Consider the following 19,106-nt stretch of genomic DNA (forward strand, 5'->3'; position numbering starts at 1 on the left):
TCGAGATACAGTCAGTAACACAGGGCGCTGGGGGAGAGGGGTTACTGAGTGAGAGTGTGAGGGAGAGGGATTAACATCAGTCGAGATACAGTCAGTAACACGGGGCGCTGGGGGAGAGGGGTTACTGAGTGACAGTGTGAGGGAGAGGGATTAACATCAGTCGAGATACAGTCAGTAACACAGGGCGCTGGGGGAGAGGGGTTACTGAGTGAGAGTGTGAGGGAGAGGGATTAACATCAGTCGAGATACAGTCAGTAACACGGGGCGCTGGGGGAGAGGGGTTACTGAGTGACAGTGTGAGGGAGAGGGATTAACATCAGTCGAGATACAGTCAGTAACACAGGGCGCTGGGGGAGAGGGGTTACTGAGTGACAGTGTGAGGGAGAGGGATTAACATCAGTCGAGATACAGTCAGTAACACAGGGCACTGGGGGGAGAGGGGTTACTGAGTGACAGTGTGAGGGAGCTGGATTAACATCAGTCGAGATACAGTCAGTGACACAGGGCGCTGGGGGGAGAGGGGTTACAGAGTGACAGTGTGAGGGAGCTGGATTAACATCAGTAGAGATACAGTCAGTAACACAGGGCACTGGGGGGAGAGGGGTTACTGAGTGACAGTGTGAGGGAGAGGGATTAACATCAGTAGAGATACAGTCAGTAACACAGGGCGCTGGGGGGAGAGGGGTTACTGAGTGACAGTGTGAGGGAGAGGGATTAACATCAGTCGAGATACAGTCAGTAACACAGGGCGCTGGGGGGAGAGGGGTTACTGAGTGAGAGTGTGAGGGAGCTGGATTAACATCAGTCGAGATACAGTCAGTAACACAGGGCGCTGGGGGGAGAGGGGTTACTGAGTGACCACATACGATTACTGGCCTCCTCACAGGAAAGAATTCCGAGAACATTTAGCGAAAACGATTGCCAACTAATGCCCCGGAAAATCGTGTGGGTGAAACACAGACCTGCAGGTTCTCAGAAAGAACGATGATTGTGTGAAGCTGCAATGACAACCCACGGCACTCACCCGTCCTCTGGCTGCCGAGCGTCACCAGGTAGTTGTTTCCAAAAGCAGAGGGGAGGTCAGAGCTTGTGATCACCACAGTGTCGGGGCCCATTGCATGAAGCACATCCATCACCTGGGAAAGACACAGGGACACAGTTACTAACCACAAAAACGGTCAGGGGGGTGGGGGGGGGCAGTCAGGGAGCTTTACTCTGTATCTAACCCGTGCTGTACCTGCCCTGGGAGTGTTTGATGGGACAGTGTAGAGGGAGCTTTACTCTGTATCTAACCCGTGCTGTACCTGCCCTGGGAGAAATTGATGGGAAGCCCTTTGAAAGAGATACCCCGGGAGAGTGTGGTTACTCACTGTCTGGGGCCACTTGAGAGAAATCACTAAAAACAGGTACAAAAAGTAATTAAAAAGGCTAATGGAATGTTGGCCTTTATCTCGAGGTCTGGAATACAAAGGGGAGAAAGTGATGTTACAGCTGTACAGAGCTCTGGTTAGACCGTATCCAGAGCACTGCGTTCAGTTCTGGGCACCGCACCTCAGGATGGATATATTGGCCTTGGAGGGAGTGCAGCCCAGATTCACCAGAATGATACCGGGACTAAAAGGGTTAAATTATGAGGACAGGTTGCATAGACCAGGGCTTGTATTCCCTTGAGTTTAGAAGATTAAAGGGTGATGTGATTGAAGTGTTTAAGAAGATTCAAGGAGTTGATTGGGAGAGAAACTATTTCCTCTGGTAGGAGAATCCAGAACAGGGGGGCATAATCTTGAAGGGTCGGCGTCTGGGGGGCCCGTCCCCCAGGGAGGGTCGGCGTCTGGGGGGCCCGTCCCCCAGGGAGGGTCGGCGTCTGGGGGGCCCGTCCCCCAGGGAGGGTCGGCGTCTGGGGGGCCCGTCCCCCAGGGAGGGTCGGCGTCTGGGGGGCCCGTCCCCCAGGGAGGGTCGGCGTCTGGGGGGCCCGTCCCCCAGGGAGGGTCGGCGTCTGGGGGGCCCGTCCCCCAGGGAGGGTCGGCGTCTGGGGGGCCCGTCCCCCAGGGAGGGTCGGCGTCTGGGGGGCCCGTCCCCCAGGGAGGGTCGGCGTCTGGGGGGCCCGTCCCCCAGGGAGGGTCGGCGTCTGGGGGGCCCGTCCCCCAGGGAGGGTCGGCGTCTGGGGGGCCCGTCCCCCAGGGAGGGTCGGCGTCTGGGGGGCCCGTCCCCCAGGGAGGGTCGGCGTCTGGGGGGCCCGTCCCCCAGGGAGGGTCGGCGTCTGGGGGACCCGTACCCCAGGGAGAGTCGGCGTCTGGGGGACCCGTACCCCGAGAGTCGGTGCATTCAGAAACAGTAAGAACAGGCAGGTCTCTCCAACTGAATATCAGGACTTTCACGACCTTAGGACGTCCCAAAGAGATTCACAGCCAATGAAGTAGTTTTGAAGTGCAGTCACTGATGCAATGTGGGAAACGCAGCAGGCAATTTGTGCACAGCAAGATCCCACAAACAGCAATGTGATAAATGACCAGATAATCTGTATCAGATGTTGGTTGAAGGATAAATATTGACCAGGACACCACAGAGAACTCCCCTGCTCTTCTTCGAATATTGGCCATGGGATCTTTTACGTCCACCTGAGAGGGTAGACGAGGCCTCAATTTAACGTTTCAGCCAAAGGACGGCCCCTCCGACAGTGCGGCGCTCCCTCAGTACTGCCCCTCTGACAGTGCAGCGCTCCCTCAGTACTGCCCCTCCGACAGTGCGGCGCTCCCACAGTACTCACCCTCCGACAGTGCGGCGCTCCCTCAGTACTGACCCTCCGACAGTGCAGCGCTCCCACAGTACTGACCCTCCGCCAGTGCAGCGCTCCCACAGTACTGACCCTCCGGCAGTGCAGCGCTCCCACAGTACTGACCCTCCGGCAGTGCTGCGCTCCCTCAGTACTGACCCTCCGACAGTGCAGCGCTCCCTCAGTACTGACCCTCTGACAGTGCAGCGCTCCCTCAGTACTGACCCTCCGACAGTGCAGCGCTCCCTCAGTACTGACCCTCCGACAGTGCAGCGCTCCCTCAGTACTGACCCTCCGACAGTGCGGCGCTCCCTCAGTACTGACCCTCCGACAGTGCAGCGCTCCCTCAGTACTGACCCTCCGACAGTGCAGCGCTCCCTCAGTACTGACCCTCCGACAGTGCAGCGCTCCCTCAGTACTGACCCTCCGACAGTGCAGCGCTCCTTCAGTACTGACCCTCCGACAGTGCAGCGCTCCCTCAGTCCTGACCCTCCGACAGTGCAGCGCTCCCTCAGTACTGACCCTCCGACAGTGCAGCGCTCCCTCAGTACTGACCCTCCGACAGTGCAGCGCTCCCTCAGTACTGACCCTCCGACAGTGCAGCGCTCCCTCAGTACTGACCCTCCGACAGTGCCGTGGGGTCCCACGAGTGACTATCTCAGAACTGAACCATTTAACAGGGTTTACCACAAACTGTGTTACCTCAGTCGCCTCCTTTTCTGTATTCATCTTCCTTCCTGCAAGAATTCTGAGAAAGAAAATGACAAATTGCGGTCAGTTATCACCAGTGCCGTTCCCCACAAATCCTAAATATTATCGGATCAACAGGCCTCCCCGCACACACAATCCAAACTTGCCGGGGATCGGCTGCCCCACAAACCCCGCTCTCTTGTCTCTCATTTCTCCTCCCTCCCTTGTCCTCTCTTAATCTCCTCCTCTGATTCTCTCTCTCTTTGTTACTCCTCTTTCCTGTCAATTTCTCTCCCTCCCACCCATTCTTGGGGGTTGGTGGGGGTTGTCTCTTGGCCCCCAAACAGTAGTGGAGATGTAGGGGAGGGCATTAAACAGGAAATAAGAGACGCATGCAACAAGGGTACAGCTATAATCACCTGCTGCGATTTCCAGCAAAAAACAAGTTATCTGTTTTTAATACAAACCCCAGCATCTGCTACATTTGACCCCTGGTGACCCCACCTCAGTATTCTTGGATGTAATGTTTCCCTGACTAACCTGTTTGAACACCATTCACTCCTTTGATTGCTGTCATTATCTCTCTGCCGAGGTGTGATAAAGGGCAGTTAGAAAGATTATCTGTAATCACCAGGCATTGTTCTCTGACTATATATGCTGTGCCTTTATGCGACTCTTCACTTCACCTGACGAAGGAGCAAAGCTCCGAAAGCTTGTGATCTCAAATAAAACTGTTGGACTATAACCTGGTGTTGTGAGACTCCTTACATTTGTCCACCCCAGTCCATCACCAGCATCTCCACATCATGGCTATGATCATGCATGACTTTAATATACATATAGATTGGTCAAACCAAATTAGCAATAATACTGTGGGGGAGGAATTCCTGGAGTGTGTACGTGATGGTTTTCTAGACCAATACGTTGAGGAACCAACCAGAGAACAGGCGATCCTAGACTGGGTATTGTGCAATGAGAAAGGATTAATTAACAATCTTGTTGTGCGGGGTCTCTTAGGGAAGAGCGATCATAACATGATAGAATTCCTCATTAAGATGGAGAGTGAAGTAGTTGAATCCGAAACTTGGGTCCTGAATCTAAATAAAGGAAATTACAAAAGTACGAGGTGCGAGTTGGCTAGGATAGATTGGGGAACTTTACTAAAAGGGATGACGGTAGATAGGCAATGGCTAATATTTAAAGAACGTGTGCAGGAATTACAACAATTATTCATTCCTGTCTGGCACAAAAATAAAACAGGAAAGGTGGCTCAACCGTGGCTTACAAAAGAAATTAGGGATAGTATTAGATCCAAAGAGGAGACATATAAAATTGCCAGAAAAAGCAGCAAGCCTGAGGATTGGGAGCAGTTCAGAATTCAGCAAAGGAGGACAAAGAGATTGATTAACAGGGGAAAAAATAGAATATGAGAGTAAACTAACAGGGTACACAAAAACTGACTGCAAAAGCTTCTATAAATATGTCAAGAGAAAAAGATTAGTGAAGACAAATGTAGGTCCCTTACAGTCAGAAATGGGGGAAATTATAATGGGGAACAAAGAAATGGCAGAACAATTAAACACATACTGTGGTTCTGTCTTCACAAAGGAGGACACAAATAACCTCCCAGAAATGTTAGGGAACCAAGGGTCTAGTGAGAGGGAGGAACTGAAGGAAACCAGTATTAGTTAAAAAATAGTGCTAGGGAAATTAATGGGGCGAAAGGCTGACAAATCCCCAGGGCCTGATAATCTACCTCCCAGAGTTATAAAGGAGGTGGCCCTGGAAATAGTGGGTGCATTGAAGGGCATTAACGGGATTGGACAAAGTCAGCATGAGTTTATGAAAGGGAAATCATGCTTAACAAATCTACTGGAGTTTTTTGAGGATGTAACTAGTAGGATAGGGGAAAACCAGTGGATGTGGTGTATTTGGATTTTCAGAAGGCTTTTGATAAGGTCCCACACAAGAGGTTAGAGTGCAAAATTAAAGCACATGGGATTGGGAAGAATATACTGGCATGGATTGAGAATTGGTTGACAGACAGGAAACAGAGAGTAGGAATAAACGGGTCTTTTTCCGGGTGGCATGCAGTGACTAGTGGGGTACCGCAGGGATCAGTGCTTGGGCCCCAGCTATTCACAATATATATCAATGATTTGGATGAGGGAACTAAATGTAACATTTCCAAGTTTGCAGATGACACAAAGCTGGGGTGGAATGTGAGCTGTGAGGAGGATGCAAAGAGGCTCCAATGTGATTTAGACAAGTTGGGTGAGTGGGCAAGAACATGGCAGATGCAGTATAACGTGGATAAATGTGAGGTTATCCACTTTGGTTGTAAAAACAGAAAGGCAGATTATTATCTGAATGGTGATCGATTGGGAAAAGGGGAGGTGCAACGAGACCTGGGTGTCCTTGTACACCAGTCGCTGAAAGCGAGCATTCAGGTGCAGCAAGCAGTTAGGAAGGCGAATGGTATGTTGGCCTTCATTGCAAGAGGATTTGAGTACAGGAGCAGGGATGTCTTACTGCAGTTATACCGGGCCTTGGTGAGACCACATCTGGAGTATTGTGTGCAGTTTTGGTCTCCTTATCTGAGGAAGGATGTCCTTGCCATGGAGGGAGTGCAACAAAGGTTTACCAGACTGATTCCTGGGATGGCAGGACTGACGTATGAGGAGAGATTGGGTCGACTAGGCCTATATTCACTGGAGTTTAGAAGAATGAGAGGTGATCTCATCGAAACATGTAAAATTCTAACAGGACTAGACAGACTAGATGCAGGGAGGATGTTCCCGATGGCTGGGGAGTCCAGAACCAGGGGTCATAGTCTCAGGATACGGGGTATGACATTTAGAACCGAGATGAGGAGAAATTTCTTCACTCAGAGAGTGGTGAACCTGTGGAATTCTCTACCACTGAAGGCAGTGGAGGCCAAGTCATTAGATGTATTCAAGAAGGAGATAGATATATTTCTTAATGCTGAAGGAATCAAGGGATATAGGGAAAAAGCAGGAACAGGGTACTGAGTTAGACGATCAGCCATGATCATTTTGAACTGCGGAGCAGGCCCGAAGGGCCGAATGGCCGACTCTTGCTCCTATTTTCTATGTTTCAGTTTCTCTCTTTCAGCCCCACTTAACTTTCACTATTTTTCCAATTCCTCGTTCCCTAACACTACGTTGTGTATTAAATCTAATATTACCGTGTATTCATTCTACCCCGTGTATTAAATCTAATTCTACCCCGTGTGTTAAATCTAATTCTACCCCGTGTGTTAAATCTAATTCTACCCCGTGTGTTAAATCTAATTCTACCCCGTGTGTTAAATCTAATTCTACCCCGTGTGTTAAATCTAATTCTACCCCGAGTGTTAAATCTAATTCTACCCCGTGTGTTAAATCTAATTCTACCCCGAGTGTTAAATCTAATTCTACCTCGAGTGTTAAATCTAATTCTACCCCGTGTATTAAATCTAATTCTACCCCGTGTATTAAATCTAATTCTACCCCGTGTGTTAAATCTAATTCTACCCCGTGTGTTAAATCTAATTCTACCCCGTGTGTTAAATCTAATTCTACCCCGTGTGTTAAATCTAATTCTACCCCGTGTGTTAAATCTAATTCTACCACGTGTATTAAATCTAATTCTACCCCGTGTGTTAAATCTAATTCTACCCCGAGTGTTAAATCTAATTCTACCCCGTGTGTTAAATCTAATTCTACCCCGAGTGTTAAATCTAATTCTACCCCGTGTGTTAAATCTAATTCTACCCCGTGTGTTAAATCTAATTCTACCCCGTGTGTTAAATCTAATTCTACCCCGTGTGTTAAATCTAATTCTACCCCGTGTGTTAAATCTAATTCTACCCCGTGTGTTAAATCTAATTCTACCCCGTGTGTTAAATCTAATTCTACCCCGTGTGTTAAATCTAATTCTACCCCGTGTGTTAAATCTAATTCTACCCCGTGTGTTAAATCTAATTCTACCCCGTGTGTTAAATCTAATTCTACCCCGTGTGTTAAATCTAATTCTACCCCGTGTGTTAAATCTAATTCTACCCCGTGTGTTAAATCTAATTCTACCCCGTGTGTTAAATCTAATTCTACCCCGTGTGTTAAATCTAATTCTACCCCGTGTGTTAAATCTAATTCTACCCCGTGTGTTAAATCTAATTCTACCCCGTGTGTTAAATCTAATTCTACCCCGTGTGTTAAATCTAATTCTACCCCGTGTGTTAAATCTAATTCTACCCCGTGTGTTAAATCTAATTCTACCCCGTGTGTTAAATCTAATTCTACCCCGTGTGTTAAATCTAATTCTACCCCGTGTGTTAAATCTAATTCTACCCCGTGTGTTAAATCTAATTCTACCCCGTGTGTTAAATCTAATTCTACCCCGTGTGTTAAATCTAATTCTACCCCGTGTGTTAAATCTAATTCTACCCCGTGTGTTAAATCTAATTCTACCCCGTGTGTTAAATCTAATTCTACCCCGTGTGTTAAATCTAATTCTACCCCGTGTGTTAAATCTAATTCTACCCCGTGTGTTAAATCTAATTCTACCCCGTGTGTTAAATCTAATTCTACCCCGTGTGTTAAATCTAATTCTACCCCGTGTGTTAAATCTAATTCTACCCCGTGTGTTAAATCTAATTCTACCCCGTGTGTTAAATCTAATTCTACCCCGTGTATTAAATCTAATTCTACCCCGTGTCTTAAATCTAATTCTACCCCGTGTGTTAAATCTAATTCTACCCCGTGTATTAAATCTAATTCTACCCCGAGTGTTAAATCTAATTCTACCCCGTGTGTTAAATCTAATTCTACCCCGTGTGTTAAATCTAATTCTACCCCGTGTATTAAATCTAATTCTACCCCGTGTATTAAATCTAATTCTACCCAGAGTGTTAAATCTAATTCTACCCCGTGTATTAAATCTAATTCTACCCCGTGTATTAAATCTAATTCTACCCCGTGTGTTAAATCTAATTCTACCCCGTGTGTTAAATCTAATTCTACCCCGTGTCTTAAATCTAATTCTACCCCGTGTGTTAAATCTAATTCTACCCCGTGTATTAAATCTAATTCTACCCCGAGTGTTAAATCTAATTCTACCCCGTGTGTTAAATCTAATTCTACCCCGTGTCTTAAATCTAATTCTACCCCGTGTATTAAATCTAATTCTACCCCGTGTATTAAATCTAATTCTACCCAGAGTGTTAAATCTAATTCTACCCCGTGTGTTAAATCTAATTCTACCCCGTGTATTAAATCTAATTCTACCCCGAGTGTTAAATCTAATTCTACCCCGAGTGTTAAATCTAATTCTACCCCGAGTGTTAAATCTAATTCTACCCCGAGTGTTAAATCTAATTCTACCCCGAGTGTTAAATCTAATTCTACCCCGTGTGTTAAATCTAATTCTACCCCGTGTGTTAAATCTAATTCTACCCCGTGTGTTAAATCTAATTCTACCCCGTGTGTTAAATCTAATTCTACCCCGTGTGTTAAATCTAATTCTACCCCGTGTGTTAAATCTAATTCTACCCCGTGTATTAAATCTAATTCTACCCCGTGTATTAAATCTAATTCTACCCCGTGTATTAAATCTAATTCTACCCCGTGTGTTAAATCTAATTCTACCCCGTGTGTTAAATCTAATTCTACCCCGTGTATTAAATCTAATTCTACCCCGTGTATTAAATCTAATTCTACCCCGTGTATTAAATCTAATTCTACCCCGTGTATTAAATCTAATTCTACCCCGTGTATTAAATCTAATTCTACCCCGAGTGTTAAATCTAATTCTACCCCGTGTGTTAAATCTAATTCTACCCCGAGTGTTAAATCTAATTCTACCCCGAGTGTTAAATCTAATTCTACCCCGAGTGTTAAATCTAATTCTACCCCGTGTATTAAATCTAATTCTACCCCGAGTGTTAAATCTAATTCTACCCCGTGTATTAAATCTAATTCTACCCCGTGTGTTAAATCTAATTCTACCCCGTGTGTTAAATCTAATTCTACCCCGTGTGTTAAATCTAATTCTACCCCGTGTGTTAAATCTAATTCTACCCCGTGTGTTAAATCTAATTCTACCCCGTGTGTTAAATCTAATTCTACCCCGTGTGTTAAATCTAATTCTACCCCGTGTGTTAAATCTAATTCTACCCCGTGTGTTAAATCTAATTCTACCCCGTGTGTTAAATCTAATTCTACCCCGTGTGTTAAATCTAATTCTACCCAGTGTGTTAAATCTAATTCTACCCAGTGTGTTAAATCTAATTCTACCCCGTGTGTTAAATCTAATTCTACCCCGTGTGTTAAATCTAATTCTACCCCGTGTGTTAAATCTAATTCTACCCCGTGTGTTAAATCTAATTCTACCCCGTGTGTTAAATCTAATTCTACCCCGTGTGTTAAATCTAATTCTACCCCGTGTGTTAAATCTAATTCTACCCCGTGTGTTAAATCTAATTCTACCCCGTGTGTTAAATCTAATTCTACCCCGTGTGTTAAATCTAATTCTACCCCGTGTGTTAAATCTAATTCTACCCCGTGTGTTAAATCTAATTCTACCCCGTGTGTTAAATCTAATTCTACCCCGTGTGTTAAATCTAATTCTACCCCGTGTGTTAAATCTAATTCTACCCCGTGTGTTAAATCTAATTCTACCCCGTGTGTTAAATCTAATTCTACCCCGTGTGTTAAATCTAATTCTACCCCGTGTGTTAAATCTAATTCTACCCCGTGTGTTAAATCTACTACTACGCTGGGTAATAAATCTAATTCTACCCCGTGTATTAAATCTACTACTACGCTGGGTAATAAATCTAATACCACTGTTTATTAATTCTAGCCCTCTGACCCACACATTCGGCTGTGTTTATATCCAACAAGGTCACCCATTCTGAGCACTCGGTGATAAGAGAAATATTCTGGGCCTGGGCGCGTTCTGTTTTTCTAACCCTGCCCTAAATATTTCTCTATCTAATCTCTCAAACTAAACAGAGCTGTGGTACGAGTTTCAAGCTGTGCACTGTATGCAACATTGAAGAGGCCCACACTGAAATATTTGAAACCTGGTCCCTTCAGTGGGGCAGACTTGGAACAAGGCAATCGACAAGGACAAATTTGTTCTTCAGTGAAGTGAATCGAAGAGATGAAATCTTGAATTCATCACTGCCCTGAGGGTGCTGACTCCCTGCTAAAGGGCCACTCCCTCCACTACCTCCTTCCTCATCAGGAGTGACCGTGACTGGCAGCTGGCTCTATTTGGTCATCGGAACATCACAGCTGATTCAATCCAGTCCCACACCATACAGGACACTTCTGCTCTGTGGGTCATGTGGCTTGTATAATAGTGAATAATGACAGGTCTATAGTCTGACTGGATTGTATAATAGTGAATAGATTGCAAGCTGGCTACAAAACAGAGAAGAGAGAGTAGAGGTTAAGGGTAGCTACTCAGACTGGCAAAAGGTGGGAAGTGGTGTTCCAGAAGGATCGGTGCTGGGGCCACTGTTGTTCACCATTCACATAAATGATTTGGATTCGGGAATCGGCAAATTTCAAAATTTGTGGACGACACCAAATTGGGAGGTATAATTAATATCGAGGAGGACTGCGACAAAATACAGGAAGACATTAATAAACTTGCAGAATGGGCGTGTAATTGGCAAATGAATTTCAATAGAGATAAGTGTGAGGTGATACATTTTGGTAGGAAGAATATGGAGGCCACACACTGCTTGGAAAATAAGAGTCTAAATGGGGAAGAGGAGCAGAGGGATCTGGGGGTACAGACACACAAATCACTAAAAGTAGTGACACAGGTTAATAAGGCCATAAAAAGCAAACCAAGCACTGGGGTTAATCTCAAGAAGGATAGAATTGAAAAGGAGAGAAATTATGTTAAACTTGTATAGAACCTTGGTTAGACCACACTTGGAGTACAGTGCACAATTCTAATCTCCATATTATAAAAAAGATTCAGAGGCACTGGAGAAGATGAAAAAATGATTTACTAGGGTCATAGAGTGATAGAATCGTTACAGCACAGAAGGAGGCCATTCGGCCCATCGAGTCCGTGCCGGCTCTATGCAAGAGCAATCCAGCGAGTCCCACTCCCCCGCCCTATCCCCACAGCCCTGCAAATTGTTTCCTTTCAAGCACTTCTCCAGTTCCCTTTTGAAGGCCGTGATTGAATCTGCCTCCACCACCCCCTCGGGCAGGGCATTCCAGATCCTAACCACTCGCTGTGTAAAAAAGTTTTTCCTCATGTCACCTTTGGTTCTTTTGCCAATCACCTTAAATCTATGTCCTCTGGTTCTTGACCCTTCCACCAATGGGAACAGTTTCTCTCTATCCACTCTGTCTTGACCCTTCATGATTTTGAATACCTCGATCAAATCTCCTCTCAACCTTCTCTGTTCCAGGGAGAACAACCCCAGCTTCTCCAGTCAATCCACGTAACTAAAGCCCCTCATCCCTGGAATCATTCTAGTAAATCTCTTCTGCACCCTCTCTAAGGCCTTCACATCTTTCCTGAAGTGCGGTGCCCAGAACTGGACACAATACTCCAGTTGTGGCCGAACCAGTGTTTTATAAAGGTTCATCATGACTTCCTTGCTTTTGTACTCTATGCCCCTATCTATAAAGCCCAGGATCCCGTATGCTTTTTTAACCGCTTTCTCAACCTGCCCTGCCGCCTTCAACGACCTGTGTACATATACCTCCAGATCTCTCTGTTCCTGTACCCCTTTTAGAATTGTGCCCTCTAGTTTATATTGCCTCTCCTCATTCTTCCTACCAAAATGTATCACTTCGCACTTTTCTGTGTTGAATTTCATCTGCCACGTGTCCGCCCATGCCACCAGCCTGTCTATATCCTCTTGAAGTCTATCACTATCCTCCTCACTGTTCACTACCCTTCCAAGTTTTGTGTCATCTGCAAATTTTGAAATTGTGCCCTGTACACCCAAGTCCAAGTCATTAATATATATCAAGAAAAGCAGTGGTCCCAGCACCGACCCCTGGGGAACGTCACTGAACACCTCCCTCCAGTCAGAGAAACAACCGTTCACCACTACTCTCTGTTTCCTGTTACTTAGCCAATTTCGTATCCTTGCTGCCACTGCCCCCTTTGTTCCAGGGGCTTCAGCTTTGATGACAAGCCTATCATGCGGCACTTTATCAAACGCCTTTTGAAAGTCCATATACACCACATCAACCGCATTGCCCTCATTAACCCTTTCTGTTACCTCATTAAAAACCTCAATCAAGTTAGTTAAACACGATTTGCCTTTAACAAATCCGTGCTGGCTTTCCCTAATCAATCCACACTTGTCCAAGTGACTGTTAACTTTGTCCCAGATTATCGTTTCTAAAAGTTTCCCCACCACCGAGGTTAAACTGACTGGCCTATAGTTGCTGGGTTTATCCTTACACCCTTTTTTTGAACAGGGGTGTAACATTTGCAATTCTCCAGTCCTCTGGCACCACCCCCGTATCGCAGGACGAGTGGAAGATTATGGCCAGTATCTCCGCAATTTCCACCCTTACTTCCCTTAGCAACCTAGGATGCATCCCATCCGGACCGGGTGACTTATCTACTTTAAGTACAGCTAGCCTTTCTAGTACATCCTCTTTATCAATTTTTAGCCCATCCAGTATCTCAAGTCCCTCCTCTTTTACTGTGACTTTGGCAGCATCTTCTTCCTTGGTAAAGACAGATGCAAAGTACTCATTTAGTACCTCCGCCATGCCCTCTGCCTCCATGCGTAGATCTCCTTTTTGGTCCCTAATCGGGTCCCAACCCTTACTACCTGTTTACTATTTATATGCCTATAGAAGACTTTTGGATTCCCTTTTATGTTGGCCACCAGTCTATTCTCATACTCTTATTTCCTTTTTTGTCTCCCCTCTGAACTTTCTATATTCAGCCTGGTTCTCACTTGTGTTATCAACCTGACATCTGTCATACGCCTCTTTTTTCTGCTTCATCTTACCCTCTATCTCTTTCGTCATCCAGGGAGCTCTGGTTTTGGTTGCCCTACCTTTCCCCCTCATGGGAATGTACCTAGACTGTACCCGAACCATCTCCTCTTTAAAGGCCGCTCATTGTTCAATTACAGTTTTGCCTGCCAATCTTTGATTCCAATTTACCCGGGACAGGTCCGTTCTCAACCCACTGAAATTGGCCCTCCTTCAACTGAGTATTTTCACTTTAGAGTGGTCCATGTCCTTTTCCATAGCTATTCTAAACCTTATGATACTATGATCCTGTTCCCTAAATATTCCCCCACTGACACTTGCTCCACTTCACCCATCTCATTTCCCAGAACCAGATCCAGCAATGCCTCCTTCCTCATTGGGCTGGAAACATAGAAAATAGGAGCAAGAGTCGGCCATTCGGGCCTGCTCCGCCATTCAACATGATCATGGCTGATCGTCTAACTCAGTAGCCTGTTCCCGCTTTTTCCCCATACCCCTTGATCCCTTTAGCATTAAGAAATATATCTATCTCCTTCTTGAATACATCTAATGACTTGGCCTCCACTGCCTTCTGTGGTAGAGAATTCCACAGGTTCACCATCCTCAGAGAAGAAATTTCTCCTCATCTCTGTTCTAAATGGCATACTCCGTATCCTGAGACTGTTAGGTCCTGGACTCCCCAGCCATCGGGAACATCTTCCCTGCATCTAGTCTATCTAGTGAACCAAAGTATGTGTTTAATTGTTCTGCCATTTCTTTGCTATAATTTCCCCCATTTCTGACTGTAAGGGACCTACATTTGTCTTCACTAATCGTTTTCTCTTGACATATTTATAGAAGCTTTTGCAGTCAGTTTTTATGTACCCTGTTAGTTTACTCTCATACTCTATTTTTCCCCTCTTAATCAATCTCTTTGTTCTCCTTTGCTGAATTCTGAACTGCTCCCCATCCTCAGGCTTGCCGCTTTTTCTGGCAATTTTATATGTCTCCTCATTAGATCTAATACTATCCCTAATTTCTTTTGTAAGCCACGGTTGAGCCACCTTTCCTGTTTTATTTTTGCGACAGACAGGAATGAATAATTGTTGTAATTCCTGCACACATTCTTTAAATATTAGCCATTGCCTATCCACCGCCATCCCTTTTAGTAAAGTTCCCCAATCTATCATAGCCAACTCACACTTCATACTTTCGTAATTTCCTTTATTTAGATTCAGGACCCTAGTTTCAGATTCGACGACTTCACTCTCCATCTTATTGAGGAATTCTATCATGTTATGGTCGCTCTTCCCTAAGGGACCCTGCACAACAAGATTGTTAATTAATCCTTTCTCATTGCACAATACCCAGTCTAGGATCGCCTGTTCTCTGGTTCGTTCCTCAACGTATTGGTCTAGAAATCCATCAGGTACACACTCCAGGAATTCCTCCCCCACAGTATTATTGCTAATTTGGTTTGACCAATCTATATGTAGATTAAAGTCACCCATGATTATAGTTGTACCCTTCTTGCATGCGTCTCTAATTTCCTTTTTAATGCCCTCCCCTACATCTCTACTACTGTTTGGGGGCCTATAGACAACTCCCACCAACGTTTTCTGCCCCTTGGTGTTTCTTAGCTCCACCCATACAGATTCCACATCGTGATTTTCCGAGCCAATATCCTTCCTCACTATTGCATTGATTTCCTCCTTTACTAACAACGCGACCCCACCTCCTTTCCCTTTTTGCCTGTCCTTCCTAAATATTGAATACCCCTGGATGTTCAGTTCCCATCCTTGGTCACCCTGCAGCCATGTCTCCGTAATCGCAACTATATCATAACGGTTAATATCTATCTGCGCTGTTAATTCATCTACCTTATTGTGAATGCTCCACGCATTAAGACACAATGCTTTTAGACTTGTCTTTTTAAGATTGCTAGTCATCTTAGTATTATTTTGCGCTATGGCCCTATTTGTTTCTCGCCCTTGTTTTCTCCGCCTTCCACTATTGCTTCTTCCCTTTCTGTCTTTTGTTTCTATCCTTGTTTCCCTGTCCTCTGTCTCCCTGCTCAGGTTCCCATTCCCCTGCCATTTTAGTTTAAACCTTCCTTTAAAGAAAGTTCCCCCTCTTTGACCCTAAACTATTACTATCCCAGTCTATATTAGGATAGACTCTATAGTTCTTGCACATCTCTAATTTCGCTGCAAATTTGCTCCTCTCTCTCCTTCCCACTAGTTGGTGGCCTATAGAATACCCCCAGTAGTGTAATGGCACCTCTATTGTTTCTTAACTCTGATCAAATAGATTCTGTCTTTGACCCCTCCAGGACATCCTCTCTCTCCAGCACTGCAATATTCTCCTTAATCAATACTGCCACCCCCCCCCTCCTTTCTTTCCTTCCCTATATTTCCTGAACACCTTGTATCCAGGAATATTTAGTACCCAATCCTGCCCTTTTTTGAGCCAGGTCTCCATTATAACCACTACATCATATTCCCATGCGGCTAATTGCACCTGCAGCTCACCAACATTGTTTACTGTGCTTTGTGCATTTACACACATGCACTGTAAACCTATCTTAGACCTTAATGTATTCTCTTAGTCTGATCCCGCCTAATACCGTACTATTTCTTACTCTAGTGATATCTGTCTCTCCCAATCCTTTGTGCACCTTATTTCTCCTTTCCAATGCTACAGCCTGGTGCCCATCCCCCTGTCAAATTAGTTTAAACCCTCCCCCACAGCACTAGTGAACCTCCCCGCGAGGATATTGGTCCCAGCTCCGTTAAGGTGCAACCCATCCGGCCTGTACAGGTCCCACCTTCCCCAGAACTGGTCCCAATGCCCCAGGAATCTAAAGCCCTCCCTCCTGCACCATCTCTCCAGCCACGCATTCATCTGCCCCATCCTCCTATTTCTATACTCACTGGCGCGAGGTATGGGGAGTAATCCGGAGATTACTACCATTGAAGTCCTGCTCCTTAATTTCTTTCTTAACTCCCTAAACTCTTCCTGGATGATGCCAGAACTGAGAGGTTATACCTATCAGGAAAGATTGAACAGGCTGGGGCTCTTTTCTGTAGAAAAGAGAAGACCGAGGGGTGACCTGATAGAGATCTTTAAGATTATGAAAGGGTTCGATAGGAGAAGATGTTTCGACAGGGGGAGGGGGGGAGCAAGGGGGGGGATGGGGGAGCAAGGGGGGGGGGAGGGGGGAGCAAGGGGGGGGGGAGGGGGGAGCAAGGGGGGGGGAGGGGGGAGCAAGGGGGGGGAGGGGGGAGCAAGGGGGGGAGGGGGAGCAAGGGGGGGGGAGGGGGGAGCAAGGGGGGGGGAGGGGGGAGCAAGGGGGGGGGAGGGGGGGAGCAAGGGGGGGGGGAGGGGGGAGCAGGGGGGGGGAGGGGGGAGCAAGGGGGGGGGAGGGGGGAGCAAGGGGGGGAGGGGGGAGCAAGGGGGGGGAGGGGGGGAGCAAGGGGGGGAGGGGGGAGCAAGGGGGGGGAGGGGGGAGCAAGGGGGGGGGGAGGGGGGAGCAAGGGGGGAGCAAGGGGGGAGGGGGGAGCAAGGGGGGGAGCAAGGGGGGGGAGCAAGGGGGGGGGGAGCAAGGGGGGGGGGGAGCAAGGGGGGGGGGAGCAAGGGGGGGGGGAGCAAGGGGGGGGGAGCAAGGGGGGGGGGAGCAAGGGGGGGGGGAGCAAGGGGGGGGGGAGCAAGGGGGGGGGAGCAAGGGGGGGGGGAGCAAGGGGGGGGGAGCAAGGGGGGGGGGAGCAAGGGGGGGGGGAGCAAGGGGGGGGGGAGCAAGGGGGGGAGGGGGGAGCGAGGGGGGGAGGGGGGAGCGAGGGGGGAGGGGGGGAGCGAGGGGGGAGGGGGGGAGCGAGGGGGGATGGGGGAGCAAGGGGGGATGGGGGAGCAGGGGGGGATGGGGGAGCAAGGGGGATGGGGGAGCAAGGGGGGATGGGGGAGCAAGGGGGGATGGGGGAGCAAGGGGGGATGGGGGAGCAAGGGGGGATGGGGGAGCAAGGGGGGGATGGGGGAGCAAGGGGGGATGGGGGAGCAAGGGGGGATGGGGGAGCAAGGGGGGATGGGGGAGCAAGGGGGGATGGGGGAGCAAGGGGGGATGGGGGAGCAAGGGGGGATGGGGGAGCAAGGGGGGATGGGGGAGCAAGGGGGGATGGGGGAGCAAGGGGGATGGGGGAGCAAGGGGGGATGGGGGAGCAAGGGGGGATGGGGGAGCAAGGGGGGATGGGGGGAGCAAGGGGGGATGGGGGAGCAAGGGGGGATGGGGGAGCAAGGGGGGATGGGGGAGCAAGGGGGGATGGGGGAGCAAGGGGGGATGGGGGAGCAAGGGGGGATGGGGGAGCAAGGGGGGATGGGGGAGCAAGGGGGGATGGGGGAGCAAGGGGGGATGGGGGAGCAAGGGGGGATGGGGGAGCAAGGGGGGATGGGGGAGCAAGGGGGGATGGGGGAGCAAGGGGGGATGGGGGAGCAAGGGGGGATGGGGGAGCAAGGGGGGATGGGGGAGCAAGGGGGGATGGGGGAGCAAGGGGGGATGGGGGAGCAAGGGGGGATGGGGGAGCAAGGGGGGATGGGGGAGCAAGGGGGGATGGGGGAGCAAGGGGGATGGGGGAGCAAGGGGGGATGGGGGAGCAAGGGGGGATGGGGGAGCAAGGGGGGATGGGGGAGCAAGGGGGGATGGGGGAGCAAGGGGGGATGGGGGAGCAAGGGGGGATGGGGGAGCAAGGGGGATGGGGAGCAAGGGGGGATGGGGGAGCAAGGGGGGATGGGGGAGCAAGGGGGGATGGGGGAGCAAGGGGGGATGGGGAAGGGGGATGGGGGAGCAAGGGGGGATGGGGGGAGCAAGGGGGGATGGGGGAGCAAGGGGGGATGGGGGAGCAAGGGGGGATGGGGAGCAAGGGGGGATGGGGGAGCAAGGGGGGATGGGGGAGCAAGGGGGAGGGGAGCAAGGGGGAGGGGAGCATGGGGAGGGGAGCAAGGGGGGAGGGGAGCAAGGGGGGAGGGGAGCAAGGGGGGAGGGGAGCAAGGGGGGAGGGGGAGCAAGGGGGGAGGGGGAGCAAGGGGGGGTGTGGGGTCGGGAGGGGGGAGCAAGGGGGGGTGTGGGGTCGGGAGGGGAGAGCAGGGGGGGGGGTCGGGAGGGGAGAGCAGGGGGGGGGGTCGGGAGGGGAGAGCAGGGGGGGGGTCGGGAGGGGAGAGCAGGGGGGGGGGTCGGGAGGGGAGAGCAGGGGGGGGGGGTGGGAGCGGATGGGGGGGGGCGTACCAATCTAGGAGCGACAGGCGATGACACTTACTCTGCCTCGTACTGGTTCGGAGTGATGATATCAGCCAGTGGGACCACTTTCTCCTTGTAAACTGGGAGGAGATCTTCTGGAACGTACTAGAAACGGAACAGGACATTCAGCAATAAAATATCCACCGGCAGGGGGTGGGGGAAAAGAGAGAGAGGGTGGACAAAGAGAGAGAGAAATAGGGAGGCACAAAGAGAGAGAGGGTGGACAAAGAGAGAGAGAAATAGGGAGGCACAAAGAGGGAGAGGGTGGGAGAGGGAGAGGGAGAGACGGGCAGGGGGAGGGTTAGAGAAGAGACTGCTCACCATATATCCGTCCCCATTCCTTTTATCACCCATCACTGGGTCACAAACTGTAACACAA

The 19,106-nt window shown here is 48.9% G+C and overlaps 1 protein-coding gene across 1 annotated transcript in view; it reads right to left on the reverse strand.

The window, feature by feature from the left end:
• Positions 1-19,098, reverse strand: part of LOC137327516 (pyridoxal kinase-like) — a 28,977-nt gene extending 9,879 nt beyond the window's left edge. The window contains exons 1-4 of the mRNA XM_067993412.1: positions 19,049-19,098; positions 18,747-18,832; positions 3,476-3,521; positions 1,025-1,136 (exon numbers count right to left, since the gene is read on the reverse strand). Of these exons, the coding sequence (XP_067849513.1) occupies positions 1,025-1,136; positions 3,476-3,521; positions 18,747-18,832; positions 19,049-19,081 (277 nt within the window). The 5' untranslated portion in view covers positions 19,082-19,098. The remainder of the gene's footprint in view (positions 1-1,024; positions 1,137-3,475; positions 3,522-18,746; positions 18,833-19,048) is intronic.
• Positions 19,099-19,106: the final 8 nt, after the last annotated feature.

Source organism: Heptranchias perlo, chromosome 11 (assembly GCF_035084215.1).
Source record: "Heptranchias perlo isolate sHepPer1 chromosome 11, sHepPer1.hap1, whole genome shotgun sequence".
Lineage (NCBI taxonomy): Eukaryota > Metazoa > Chordata > Chondrichthyes > Hexanchiformes > Hexanchidae > Heptranchias > Heptranchias perlo.